The sequence below is a fragment of the Triticum dicoccoides genome, chromosome 3B (assembly GCF_002162155.2).
Source record: "Triticum dicoccoides isolate Atlit2015 ecotype Zavitan chromosome 3B, WEW_v2.0, whole genome shotgun sequence".
NCBI lineage: Eukaryota > Viridiplantae > Streptophyta > Magnoliopsida > Poales > Poaceae > Triticum > Triticum dicoccoides.
In genome coordinates, this window is record NC_041385.1 from 12,861,270 (window position 1) to 12,875,602 (window position 14,333).

The 14,333-nt window shown below is 42.3% G+C and overlaps 2 protein-coding genes across 3 annotated transcripts; both read left to right on the plus strand.

Annotated features, from left to right (window-relative positions):
• The first annotated feature begins 2,504 nt into the window (after positions 1-2,504).
• LOC119274382 (leucine--tRNA ligase, chloroplastic/mitochondrial-like) lies at positions 2,505-10,369 on the plus strand. The gene is made up of 20 exons (XM_037555081.1): positions 2,505-2,818; positions 3,291-3,435; positions 3,558-3,614; positions 4,288-4,407; positions 4,611-4,715; positions 4,838-5,061; positions 5,153-5,219; positions 5,291-5,445; positions 5,875-6,136; positions 6,222-6,416; positions 6,762-6,841; positions 7,114-7,176; positions 7,246-7,327; positions 7,784-7,861; positions 7,942-8,043; positions 8,121-8,293; positions 8,391-8,568; positions 8,952-9,029; positions 9,504-9,635; positions 9,954-10,369. Exons 1-20 carry the CDS (start codon positions 2,520-2,522, stop codon positions 10,185-10,187), a joined length of 2,829 nt encoding a protein of 942 aa, XP_037410978.1. The 5' UTR covers positions 2,505-2,519; the 3' UTR covers positions 10,188-10,369.
• A 160-nt stretch (positions 10,370-10,529) lies between these two features.
• Positions 10,530-12,869, plus strand: LOC119274383 (alpha-1,3-arabinosyltransferase XAT3-like). 2 transcript variants are annotated; one of them, XM_037555082.1, is made up of 3 exons: positions 10,530-10,841; positions 11,028-11,231; positions 11,355-12,869. In XM_037555082.1, the coding sequence occupies exons 2-3, from the start codon at positions 11,108-11,110 to the stop codon at positions 12,581-12,583; spliced, it is 1,353 nt and encodes a 450-aa protein (XP_037410979.1). In that variant the 5' UTR covers positions 10,530-10,841; positions 11,028-11,107; the 3' UTR covers positions 12,584-12,869. The 2 variants fall into 2 exon arrangements, with proteins under 2 accessions (XP_037410979.1, XP_037410980.1); XM_037555083.1 differs by having other exon boundaries at positions 11,033-11,231.
• Positions 12,870-14,333: the final 1,464 nt, after the last annotated feature.

Sequence of the window (14,333 nt, forward strand, 5' to 3'; positions counted from 1 at the left end):
TGGAGCGGGGGAGGGTTGCGGTGGGTCGTCGGCGGCGGTGGAGCTAGCGGGGGAGGGTTGCGGTGGGTCGTCGAGTGGGGAAAGTGGGGAAAGCCGAAAGCTTGGAGAAGGAGGTGGAGGGAGGGAATGAGCTTGGAGAAGCTTGGAGAAGGAGGTGGAGGGAATGAAGTGGGGAAAGTGAGTGGGTAGGTGTGGGGCTGTCCAATATATATATACTAATGGCGCACCTGGTCATAGTGCGCCATTACTAGTAATGGCGCACCTGGCTAGAGTGCGCCATTAGTAGTTTTGAAAAAAAAAAGAATAAAAAAATACAGTAATGGCGCACGATCTGCCTCGTACGCCATTACTACTAGTTAGAACTAGTAATGGCGCACTTCGACCTGATGCGCCATTAGTATGTATGGAAAAATGAAAAAAATAATAATACTAGTGGCGCACCATGTCTCTGGTGCGCCATTAGTATATAGTAGTGGCGCACTGGTTCCTCGGTGCGCCATTAGTATCAATCCTATCTATATCCCATTTCCTAGTAGTGCTCTCTCTTTGCGTGCGTGCGTGGGGCACCGTTGATCGCACGTACGTACTCCCTCCTTTCCGGTTTATAGGGCTTATCCCAAAATTTTAGTTTTTCCATTTTATAAGGCTCAATTTGGTTGTTTTCCATCACATGTTTAGATTTCAAGGTGCATTAAATCATTGCATGCAAGTATTAAAAAAAATTTGACCAATGCATGTAATTTATGCATGCATGCATTGCAATTAATGCATTGGTAAAAATACTTTTTTGAGAAAAACAAGAGCATTATTTGGGTGCTTTTGCAAACTCCAAAAGGCATTCCACCACTCACCATCTACATTGGTTGATGAGATTTTTGAATTGAGCCTTATAAACCGGAAAGGAGGGAGTACGAACCAGCCAACGACAGCAGTAAATCTTCCTCCCACGTTTGGAATATCGACCCCGGCACCAGAATTGAATTGTTTGAAATACCTATGAACCACTCTCTCCGTATTAATATATAAGACCTTTTTAAATATTAGAGGGAGTATCATAGATACATGTGTTAAGACTATCATATTTATTGTACCTATAAATGTTTGAGGCTGAAATATTGTTGTGTGACCATGCATTTTGTGTTGCTGTGATTCATTTCTAGAATATTTGTTATTTTTACTGATATATATTCATTCAATTATAGTCACATGTGAGCAGATTTCCTTTTTTAAGTCATGTAAAACAAGGCGCAATCTTCATGGTATAGTGTAGATACGCAATTCCAAAGTTGTCGTCCAAACAAGATTTGGTGTTGAAACCCATAGCCATTTCGATGGTCAATTCAGTGAACAACCAAGCACGCGAATTCGTATTCGTGTTATTTGTTTTCTCGCAGAGTGGAAATTCTAGTCCAATTCAATGCGGAGCTTTCCAATACAGACATACAAACAAAGCATTAGGGAAAACATAACCTAACATACCCTTAGCATGCCAAGCAAACATGCCCTAAAACTTAATTCCAGTTTTTCATTGTTGTTCCATGATTTCCATTAGCTCACAATGCCGGAAAAGCAAGCCTTCGCGAAACGATACAACAAAAACTTGCTAGCGGTTTTCCTCCGACTCCTTGATACCTCGACTACCAATGATGGAAAAGCTTAAAACCCACCGCCACTACCGCCAGAGCATATCGCCGCCACCATCGCCGCCTCAAGTGTCCGTGGCCCGCTATCGGCGCTGTGAGAGCGTGCCATCTGCTCGTCACAACCCTCCGTCTCGGAGTCTTGCGCCGTTTTGCAAGAATAATCTTGCCGCCGTCCTCCGTGGTCGTGTCGGTGTCTATCTCATGAGAATCTGGTGAGACTTCAAATCAAAATATATTGCATACTGCATTAGTTTCGTTCTAAGTCAAATTTGTATTATATTTTTTTTTGACAAACGTTACAAAAAAATCACTATCTCTACTACTTAATCTCTACTTACTTAAAAAGAATGAAAGGTTCCCATTTCACCTTTTTTTTCACCACCTTTTCATCCAACCTTCCATGTATATGATAATCAATCATCTTAATTTACTTACATTGTGAACCAATTCCACTTTAATTTACTTACCGAACTTCTAATCAAAATATAAGGTAATTCACATGCAGAATTTGGTGAACATTTGTTTGCACAAATCACATTATTATGGACAGCTAAATCACAAACTAACGTACTAATTTTCTTTTAATCCCATTGCAATGCACGGGCATTGTTCTGGTATATAACAACATCCACACTACAGAATCGATATGTTCACAACCATGGGGAGCTCTATTTTCATTTTGTAGTATTTTTTTGTGGGATTATTTGAGTGCTACTAGCAGCAAATTCCAGTCTAATAATTTTTTTAAATCGGTATAGCAAATTCCAAAACCTTATCCCAAAGCTCGTCGTCTTGTTCCCGCAGCCGAGCCACCTCCCGCTGCTCTTCCCCTTCATATTTCTCCACACCCCGCTCCCGCTCCTCACCCCCAACCCGATGGCTCTCACGACGCACCCGCCGCTCCGGCTCCACGCGCGGCCTCCCGCCGTGGCCGCCGCCCACCGGCGCCGCGCGCTCCTCCCGCCACGCCGAGCCCGCCCCTGCCGCTGCTGCGCTGCCGCCGGCGCCGACGCGGGGAAGGCGCAGGCCAGGCGGGCGTACCCGTACGACGAGATCGAGCCGAGGTGGCAGGCGCACTGGGAGGAGCGCCGCACGTTCCGCACCCCGGACCTCGGCGACGGCCTCGACACCTCCAGGCCCAAGTGCTACATCCTCGACATGTTCCCCTACCCCAGGTACGTACTTCCCACTCCGTCTCTAGTTCGCAATCAAATTGCCGTGAATATGTCGCTACTCCACCGCGAATTTGTGCTTGAATTGTGTATGTAGACATAATGGTTCTGCAATTTCAATTTCAATTTCAGCTCAATTTCAATTGTCAGAGTTTATCATGAATTTCTCTTAGTGCTGTACTGTACTGTATTGGCCTTGCAATTGCACGCAGTGGTGTAATTGGGCTGTGCCTGTCCTGAGTCGTGCAGTAGGATACGAGCCTCTAGTTTAGTTTTCTCTAGAATAATACTACTATGGAAGTATCCTCCTCTGTTATGCGACTGCATAGAGCCAAATATTATGCAGGAAGGAAGGCGTCAGTGCTGAAATTTATTCCCCCCGGATGCATAAACTAGTCCTGAATTGAAACCTACCCTGAAAGAGGATGCATGTTGTTCGTACCTAGTTCACATGATTTCGCAAATTGCCATGCAGTGGGGCTGGGCTGCATGTTGGGCACCCCCTTGGGTACACGGCGACCGACATTCTGTCGAGATTCAAGCGTATGAAAGGCTTCAATGTCCTGCATCCCATGGGATGGGACGCGTTTGGCCTTCCTGCCGAGCAGTACGCTATCCAGGTCATTTGAAATCTCCTCCTCTGAGGTCTCTTTATATCGGGATTGTTAATTTTTTTTTTTGGTAAGTTTGCTGTCTTGCATTGTTTCTGAATGAATGATGTAAAATGTAACTTTGTGCGCAGACGGGAACCCACCCAAAGACTACAACTGCGCGCAACATTGACCACTTCCGCACACAGGTAATGCCTTTACTTTGTTTATATACTTCATGGCTTCATGCTATGTTGCATCTTTTGCTTCTAAGGTGTAGTAGATATTACATATTTACAGTAGCAAGTCAAGTGTGCTCTCACGCTTCATTTTCGGGCTGCCAATTAGATGTGCTTTGCACTTGCATTTCCAGTAGGTTGCATACGCAAAACATATCACTTCTTGCTGGCTCCATTAGTTCTGCTACTAAGTAAGGTTCATTAATTGAGCTATATTACCAATATAGCAATATGTTTTAGCCGAACAAGATCTTGGTCATGGTCTAACCATGGGCCCAAGTGTTATAATTTATGAAACAACTGGTACAAGTTATCATAGATGAGACTTCCCATGCGATGCTTTGTAGGGTGCTTGTTTTGACTTTTGATTGGTCAGTGCGAAATCATTGGTATTAGTTGTACCCTTGCCATGCATGTTCCATGACTCATAGCCTGAAACTTTTTCATGTACCATTGAAGCAATACCTGCTTTCTATAAGTCCAGTTTACAACGAACTTACTCCTTCATTTGTAATTACCACGAACTATGGATAGAATGTTGATATGAAAACGTGGCTGTTTTTGCGGAAACGAAACTGAAAATGTTCTGTGCAGTACTTTGATTATCAGTGGTTCATTAGGGGGATGCTTTCTTGTGTTGCAGCTTAAATCATTAGGATTTTCATATGACTGGGATCGTGAAATCTCCACAACAGAACCGGCCTACTATAAATGGACGCAATGGATTTTTCTTCAACTACTGAAAAGAGGATTGGCTTACCAGGTCAGAGCTACTAGTGTCCTTTCTAGCTGCACCGTTCGAGTTTCAAAGTCTATCATTTGATTTGATATGTTATGTATTTACTCTGTTTCAAGTGATCATCTGCTTTGCACCATCCATTTTTTTAGGATTCTGTTTTTATGTGCTTAGTGTTGTATCTGTGGTTTTCAATGATTTTTAGGCTGGCATTGCTATCTTACAATCAGGCTGAGGTACCGGTCAACTGGTGCCCTGCTCTTGGGACTGTTCTGGCGAATGAAGAAGTAATTGATGGTGTAAGTGAACGTGGCGGTTATCCTGTTATAAGAAAGGTAAGTTGTAGAGCTTAGCTTATCCTTTTTTATCTATGTTCTGCCATGTCAATCAACCTGTTGCTCGGCACCTATCTGCAAAAAGGCATATTAGATTATCCACCTTATGTTTTGTTGTGTAGCCAATGCGCCAGTGGATGCTGAGGATAACATCTTATGCTGATCGACTTCTTGAAGATTTGGATGATCTAGATTGGCCTGAGAGCATAAAAGAAATGCAAAGAAATTGGATAGGGAGATCGGAAGGTGCTGAGCTTGAATTTTGTGCAGTTGACCAGGAAGGACATGATTTAGGTGCCAAATTGACAGTTTATACAACAAGGCCTGACACCATTTTTGGTGCAACGTGAGTATTCTTATTTTTTAATCTTTATCAGCTAGTGCAGTTTCTAGATCCAGATGAACAATATTGAACTGCCTTCTATTTTCTGCTGCAGATATCTTGTTGTAGCACCTGAGCATGTTTTGTTGCCATCTCTAACATCTGAGGAACAACGCGTGCATGTATGTTATTTTTTGTTGTTTTGATAACTTTAGCATCATTCAACATCAATATGGACTAATTCGAAAAGCAGGTAGAGGAATACACAGAAGTTGCAGCAAGAAAGAGTGAACTTGAGAGAACTGAACTCCAGAAGGAAAAAACTGGAGTTTTCAGTGGTTCTTATGCTAAGAACCCAGCAACCGGGGAGATAATCCCAATTTGGGTGGCAGATTATGTCTTAGCAAGGTTTGTAAACTTATCTTTGTCTTCTCTGTCTTTTAATGTTGGGTTTTGCATCATCATTGTCGCCGTCGCATTCATCCTCTTAAGTAAAACTCAAATGCTACAAAGTCTACACTTCATTATAGTAGAAAACCTAGTATTCTACATGTAATGAATAGGCAGAATACACTGCTTATTGCGACATTTGCTAAAGTTCAGCTGCCATATCCAATTTGTCTACTTCAGTTTCCATATTGTTGTCATTATCCACCTTTTCCCCATTTCAGAGTTGCTTTAGTCAGATACACATAAAGGGGCATGGTAGAATATTCAGTAAATTGGCAAATGAAGTTTGGGTTGTTATCTCTGCATATTTTACTAATAATGAGAAAAATGAAATCTAGTTTTACACCTGTATTTGCTCTTCCAAAGCTAATCTTAACTACTTTGCAGCTACGGCACTGGGGCTATCATGGCGGTGCCTGCACATGATTCCCGTGACCATGAGTTTGCCTTGAAATATGAACTTCCAATCATTAAGGTTGTAAGTCCACCCAATGGCAATTGTGATCCCGAGGAGGCTTATGCAGATGATGGTATCATGATAAACTCATCCAGTTCTTCATCTGGGTTAAATATCAATGGTATGCTTTCACAAGATGCTGCTTTAGAAGTTACTGCTTGGGTAGAGAGTAATGGATTTGGAAAGAAAAAGGTGCATTCCTTCCCCCACTTCATTGTATAGCAATGTTCTGCACACGATTTTTCTGATTGACTAATTAAGCACACCTCATTACCAGGTAAACTACAAGCTTCGAGATTGGCTTTTTGCTAGACAACGTTATTGGGGCGAACCTTTCCCTGTTATTTACCTTGATGATACGAATGAAATGGTGCCTCTTACAGAAAACCAGTTGCCTTTAACTCTTCCTGAATTGGATGACTTCACTCCTACTGGTACCGGGGAGCCCCCTTTGACCAAAGCAGCAGATTGGGTATGTGTTCTCAGCAATTTCTTGTGCAGAGAGTTTCTTATATCTTTGTGTAATGCTAAGAACCGCAAAGATGACACAGAGAAGCACAATTTCCGAAAGCTGCATGTCACCTCCTTTAGTTGAACTGCTCTGCATCATTTATACATGTGTTTTTGAATGAGCAAACTGGAAAGAACTGGGTAATGTTAGCATTATTTGCTTGATTTTTTTTAATACCGTTGCAACTTGAGGGTCATGAGATCTAATGTAAGCTACTGCTTGTTAGTAAATTGGCATGAAAATATGTATTGAGTTTCATTTAGTTATGCCCGTATATAGTATTAAAGTGTTTTGCTGCCTTTTCAGGTTAGAACCACCGATCTTTTAACTGGGAAGCCTGCAAGAAGAGAAACAAGCACCATGCCACAATGGGCGGGTTCATGCTGGTAAATTTTTGACGTTGTAATTTCAGCAATTTACATGGATTTAATACTCCATAAATACTTGTACTTGTAGAAGTTCTGTTTTATGTTAGGAATCTTTTTGTGTTGTACACAATTTGTAATTTGCTCTGAAACGATATGTTTGTTTTAATATTGCAATTGCTCATCATTGTTCATTGATAGACTGCTGTGCCCTTGCTGTTAAGTGAGTCCTTTCTGTGTTTGCCAGCGACTTCTAAACCCTTACATTTTCCTATTTTTAAATGGTTATGCAGGTACTATTTGAGATTCATGGATCCAAAAAATTCCAGCACATTGGTTGACAAGGCTAAAGAAAGGTGCATCCTTCTTTCACATTTGATTTTCAGTAAGAGATGTGCGTGTAACCTCTTTTCTATATCATGCAGTTATTGGGGTCCAGTAGACATCTATGTCGGTGGTGCTGAACATTCTGTCTTGCATTTGCTGTATGCAAGATTTTGGCATAAGGTCTGATTCTTATTCATGCAAAAATCTCCCCTTCTATAAACCAATTGAAGGCTATGGGAAAGTTCCTGGCCTATCTTATGTGATGTATACTATGGGAAACATATCTGAATTTGTTAAAGCCATTGTTATCAGCTTGCCACCTGCATACTGTATGAAATTTTGTTAAAGGTGTGTTTGTTTTTTTGTACATGAAATCTAAAAACAACCTGCGAGGCCTGAATCGGTATTTGCCCAACTAACATAATAACATTGCACAGTGGAATTTCAGCTCTTGTTAACCGGATTCAGAATTTCAGATCTTAGGATACTCAGGGACCAATGTTTACTCTTTCTGGTTCACTATGCTTTTTCTCCCTGCTTGTATATCACGTAGGCCTATAGTACACAAATCTAGTAAGTAGTAATATCTTTTGGCCTCATGTTTCTTTTAACCAAATGATCTCTCTACTTCTCTAGGTTCTGTATGATATTGGCGTGGTGTCCACTAAAGAGCCCTTCAAGTGCTTGATAAACCAAGGATTAATACTAGGAGAAGTAGGTGGAGCTACTTCTTTAAGGCGTTCTACATCTTTGTCATGAATTTTTCTGGTCCTAAGTAATGGGTGTCGTAACAGGTTGAGTATACTGCATATAGAGACAACGAAGGCAAATGGGTTTCTGCAGACTCAGATTCAAATCTGAGTGATTGCATCCAAGAAAAAGTACCAGCAGATAAGGTGTGTTCTGATCCTGTGTATTCATTTGGGTGATAGAAGTTTGGAGATTGATGCTTGCTTGCTTCTATGTTCTTAAGATCACAAAAGTTGGAGATCATTATGTGCTGAAGGATGATCCAAACATACGTCTAAATGCCCGCGCATACAAAATGAGTAAAAGTCGAGGAAATGTCATCAACCCCGATGACGTGGTTTCAGAATATGGTGCCGATTCTCTCCGCTTATATGAGATGTTCATGGGACCGTTGAGGTACATCATTTCTCTTTTACTAAAGGAAGCTGCATTAAATTTTGCAGATGAAACAGAACCATTTTCAGTAAGTTAACAGAAAATTTGATACATACAGAGATTCAAAAACATGGAGCACTGGTGGAATTGAAGGTGTGCATCGGTTTCTAGGTAGGACTTGGAGACTCGTGGTTGGCGCACCATTACCGGATGGATCATATAAAGATGGAACTACGGTCACTGATGTCGAGCCAACCTTTGAGCAGCTCCGTGTTCTTCACAAATGCATTGCAAGGGTAGGTCACACAGTAACAGTTGTCACAAGGGTGAAATATCATTTTTTGCACTTATGCTCTCCGGAATGAAAACCATGCAACTTGTTTGGTTTATTAGAGTTGCCTGTCTGGTTGCGGAACTTCTACCATGTTTGAGCTAACAAGTAGTAAAAGATAACAGAGGTGTTTGGTTTGGTGTGGAGAAAGACTTTATAAACTCATTCCACAAACCATACTGCCTTCTGTTTGAAATATTTTAAAACTCATGATGATTGCAGTATGGAGGCGGCCGAATGGGACAAAACCTTACTAGCTTAATTGCACATTGATCTTTTTTCCTCAAGTTGTGTTGTTGTGATGATTACTTCTTCACTCCTGGATAACGTCTATTATTCTGTTTGCAGGTTTCAGAGGAGATTCAGGAAACAAGGTTTAACACTGCAATTTCCGCAATGATGGAGTTTGTGAATGCAGCATACAAGGTAAATTCAGACATGCTGTGCGTGCCTCCTTGAAGGATTAAGTTGCCAGCGTTCATATTACACATCATTTTTTCTAGTTCCAAAGATGACAGAACAGAGTTTTTCTGTTGCGTCAGTTATGTGCAAAAATACCAAGTTATTCAAATCTGTGCAAGCTTTTTATGCAGATTGCTGTAACGAGCAACTGTGAGTGCACATTCACTTTAATCCATGCAATATTTCTTCGTTCATGCATTCAGGTCATACTTTGGTAAGGTATTGGTAGGCACAGAATCTCTCGTAAAGCTGGCATTAGTAGTTTCCATAGTTTTTTTTATGTCAGAATATTCAATTTTAGCGTAAAATGGAACTAAAGGTTGCTTGGTTTAACACCCAAACGTGTAGCTTCTACCAGTAAACATTTTTTTAGCTTATCTGATTGTACAACCACATAATTTCTAGAAGAATCTGATGTGATGTTCACTTTATTTACAGTGGGACACTCAACCGAAATCTGTTATAGACTCCTTTGTTCTGTTGCTAGCACCTTTTGCACCACACTTGGCTGAGGAGCTTTGGTTTCGTCTTGGACACTCACAATCATTGGCTCATGAACAGTTTCCTGAGGTAAACTCAAACCTGTCCTGCTTTGCTTTGGTACCAAGCGAGCATACATTGCTGATGGATTTAAGATGAAGATTTTTAGAAAGAAGATTTTACTGCTTTGATTTGATAGTTAGGTGGGATAATTATACTTTTGTTTGAGGAATGATAACTGTAAATTTAAAAAAGCAAGATCTCATAAATGTTAGAGAGCAGTTACTAACAAATAAGGGCATCTTTTGGATCACTAGTCTGATATATGCCTATGTTTTGAAATTTCACATGTGAGTGAACTTTTTTTTTGTGGCATAAAGTATTTTGAACTCTTTCTGTTCTGTCCAGGCAAAGAATGAGTATTTGAAGGAATCAGAGATTGTGCTCCCCGTGCAAATCAATGGGAAGACCAGGGGTACAATCCTTGTTGACAAGGAGTGCTCCGAGGATGATGTGTTCCAAATAGCAGCCTCAGACGAGAGACTCTCCAAATATTTGGATGGGAAGGCCATCAGGAAGAGAATTTATGTGCCTGGAAGGATCTTGAATGTTATACTAGATCAACAAAAGGCAAGGGCGTGATTATTGCTCTGGTTTTTTTATCGATCTTTCCCCGGGTCCTGTCAGAGTAGTTGATAGAGTCTAGAGACTACTGAGATGCAACAGATCTGTAAATTTCCATTCCTTTGTAGTACATTCTCTGCTATTGGGATGCATCTCTTGTGAATTGTGATACTCCTACGTTTAACAATTTATATTTATGATGGCTTCTCTCTTTGAATATATTTTCCACTTAAGGTCTACAGAAGCTTTTTGAAGAAGTGGAACGCAAGATTTCTCTTGTGGGCTACTAAAAGTACCACTGAGCCTAACTCAATATGTCGCCTGATTATTTTCCAAGTTTCTAAAATTCTGTTGTTGCTTCACATGTTGGCAAGGAGGATTTGACCATGAGCAGAATCCTCCTTGTCGTTACTCTACCAAAAAGGGGCTGGACCAACTAACTGAAACAGTATTTTCTTGAGTCTAACACCTAACATATCAACTGTTGCACTGATGTAGACCTTTACCCTGACCTGGGGTATCAATGTCCACCAGCACCAAGTTTTCTGATGGACTGATGCAACTAAGCTTTAGGTTTCACTATTATGTTCATCTCATTTTTTTGTTCATCATGCTCTGTTTTCTGCACTAGATTTTCTTTCGGCATGTCGAATTGCTGCGAGTTGTGAAAAGGTATGTTCTCCATGATTGGGTCATCTCCCTTTGGTATATTTATCTGCTACTTTTTGTCTCGGAATACACTTTACACAACACCACCCAATCTATTCTAGGGCATAGCTGCTTATTCTGTTGGTGATCCCTAAGAGATCTTCCCAACAAACATTACCTGTTTAATTAATGAGATGTTTGAACTAACAGAGCAGGTTAAGAAGAATATAAGCATAGAAGCAACTCAGGGAGTGCCATTGCTACTCCTGTGAGGATCTCAGCATTGCAAGATGGCGACTGAGAAGAAAATAATCAGTCTTACTGTCAAGGTTGGATTGGTGCTGTTTGCACTATGCATTCTTGCGCCGGTTTCGCTCATGGTGCTGTTCAGGCATGCAGTTCCTCTGCAGACATGTAAGTTATGGTTGCTTTGACATTTTGGCGTGTCGATGAATAGAGGGTGCTCCTGTCGGTTCCTCAAAAAAAGATTATTTCGGTTCAGTTCTAAGTTCATTTACTTTATTATGTGTTTTGCAGTGAGGTTGCTGTTTTCAGCTGGTTCAGCATCTTTGGTGGCTTGGGAAGAAGTAAAGATGTACTCTGCAAACAAAGGAGCGTTTCTGTGTGAGTGTGACATGTCGAGCCTAAGATCAGATGTATGCGAGCTGAGGGGCGATGTCCGGGTAATCCTCTCAAACATCACCATCATTGCCCTCCTCCACCCCAATGTCTCTGTGAGGCGCCGGTCATGGAGGATGAAGCCGCACGCGAGGAAGAATGATGGCCATGCGCTCGCCAATGTCACAGAGGTGTTGGTGTCGGTCACCCCTTCATCACCTTACGCTCCGGGATGCACGGCTGAGAGTGCCGCCCCAGCGGTGGTCTTCTCGGTCGGCGGCTACGCAGGCAACATGTTCCATGACTTCACCGACGTACTCATCCCGCTCTTCATCACTGCCAGCCGGTTCCGCAGCGACGTGCACCTCCTTGTCAGCAACGCCCCGCCGTGGTGGCTTGACAAGTACGGACCGCTGCTCCGGGGGCTCTCCCGCCACGCCGTCATTGACATGGACAGGCAAAGCGAAGAAGTGCTCTGCTACCCTCATGTGGTCGTCGGCCTCAGCTTCCACAAGGAGATGAGTATCGACACCGTGAAGACTGTCGGTGGGCACTACTCCATGGCAGACTTTGCCCGCCTTGCCCGGAGATCCTATGGCCTCGAGAGAGATACCGCCATCCGGCTGCTACACGGCGGTGACAATATCAAGAGCCCGCGGCGCCCCAGGCTGCTCATCATTTCCCGGAAGACAACCAGGGCGTTCACCAACATGGGCGCTGTTGCACAGGCGGCAGCCATGCTTGGCTACGAGGTGATCGTCGGCGAGGCGGAGCAGCACTCGGACCTTCCCGCCTTTGCGCGGCTGGTGAACTCGTGCGGCGTGCTGGTGGGCGTTCACGGTGCTGGGCTCACCAACCTGGTGTTCCTCCCGCCGGGGGCTGTGGTGGTGCAGGTGGTGCCGCTGGGCGGGCTGGAGGCCATGGCGGGGGACGACTTCGGTGTGCCGGCTGGCGACATGGGGCTCGGTTATGTGCAGTACGGCATCGCTGTCGGGGAGAGCACACTGGCGGAGCTGTACCCACGTGACCACCGTGTGCTGAGGGCCCTGGCGCTCCGGTCGGAGTACCTGGTCGGCCAGAACGTCACGCTTGATGTCGCTCGGTTCAGTGGCGCCTTGTCCCGTGCTCTGGAGCTTCTTCACCGTTAGAAGGCACTCCACAGGGCGTAGATTGTTTACAAGATAATTAGTCAAGTGTTTTACTACTGCAGTAAAATAAAGGGTCTGGCTAAATCATGTGTGAGCTGTTGGATCGCTGTCACACGGTGAGAAGACAAATTCGAAGGCTAATCTAGTGATTAAATTCTCTCACTCAACTAAGGATTAGCAATTCCATAAGAGGAAGTGAAACGGAACACAAATTGGAACAACCAAGGTTGAATCACATATCTCTCCAGATTTTACTATTGTGTCAATTTGAATTATTTTTTGTGCACCATGCTCTGTTCTCTGCATATAATTTTATTTTGGCATGGCCAGTTGTTATGAGCTGTGAAAAAGGTGTGTAAAGCGTAATTTGTTTAGAAAGATTTCTCTCCTGTTTTTCTGTCAGAGGATACACTTCAATATGTAACAATGCCGTCTCACTTTTCACTGTAAATAATGGATCATTTAAGATTTCTGGTACTCCTTTATACTGTAACAAACCTGGAGACTTTCAACCGCAAATGCACAATAATGCTACTCCTAGGTCCTACCAACCCAGAAGGTGGGTGAGACACATAATTTGCTTCATTGGTTACTTTCCCTGGTGGTGTTTGCTCATCCAATTTTACACTGAGATGCATAATCTATTCTAGGTCTTACAGTTTATTATCCTGTTGTTGACTCCTACAAGATCTCCCAACATGATAAGTGGGCTGTTGGATCTCTATCGCACGGTAAAAATCTGAGGCTAATCCAGTGGCTAAGCTCTCACTCAACTGAGAATAGCAATTCCATAAGGTAAGTTTTCAGATTTTACTATCGTGTTGTTTTGATTTACGTTTTGTGTGCATCATGCTTTCTGGTATAGAATTTATGTTGGCATGTGCAATTGTTAGAGTTGTGGAAAAAAGGAGTGTAAACCATAATTCAATTACAAAAAATTCTCTGCTGATTTTTTTTCTAAGGATACACCTCAATATATATAACCAGGTTGCTTTTAATTTTAACTGTAAATAGTGGATCAGTTAGGAATTCTGGTACATCACTTTATACCATAACAAAGTTGGGGACTTTCAACTACAAAGGCACAATAATGCTACTCCTAGGTTATACCAACTCAAAAAGGTGAGCAAGACACATAGCTTGCTACTTATGTTACTTTCCGTGGTGGTGTTTGCTCATCCAACTTTACACACATGCATAATCTATTATAGGCCTTAGTTTCCTATCCTGTTGTCGGACTCCTAAGAGGTCTCCCAACAAATATTACTTGTTCAGTGAGATGTTTGGACTAACAGAGCAGGGAGGTGGTGCTGTTTGGAAGATGCATTCTTGCACCATTTTGCTTGTGAAGATGTTCAGGCCCAATGCATTTCCTATGTGCACATGTATTTTATTGTGTATTGCCATTTTGGAGTTTTAACGGATAGGCAGTGTTCTACCCTGGCAAAGAAAACTGAACATTTTGGGGTCTTATTTCTGCCAACGATGTTATTCTACTTGCTTGACTATGTTTGCAACACTAGAATTTGGCACACAAATGTACATGAAAAGGTCATGTTTATTTCAACCAAGTAGATAGTTATTACATGAGATTCTAGTTGTTCTTAGCCTTGTATTCTTTGATCCAACCACGCATCAGTTTAAGTTTCAAAACTAACTTTATATATATATGAAGTCTTTTGCTCACAACTACTCCCTCCGTTCCTAAATATAAGTCCTTTTAGAGATTCCTATATGAACTACATACGGA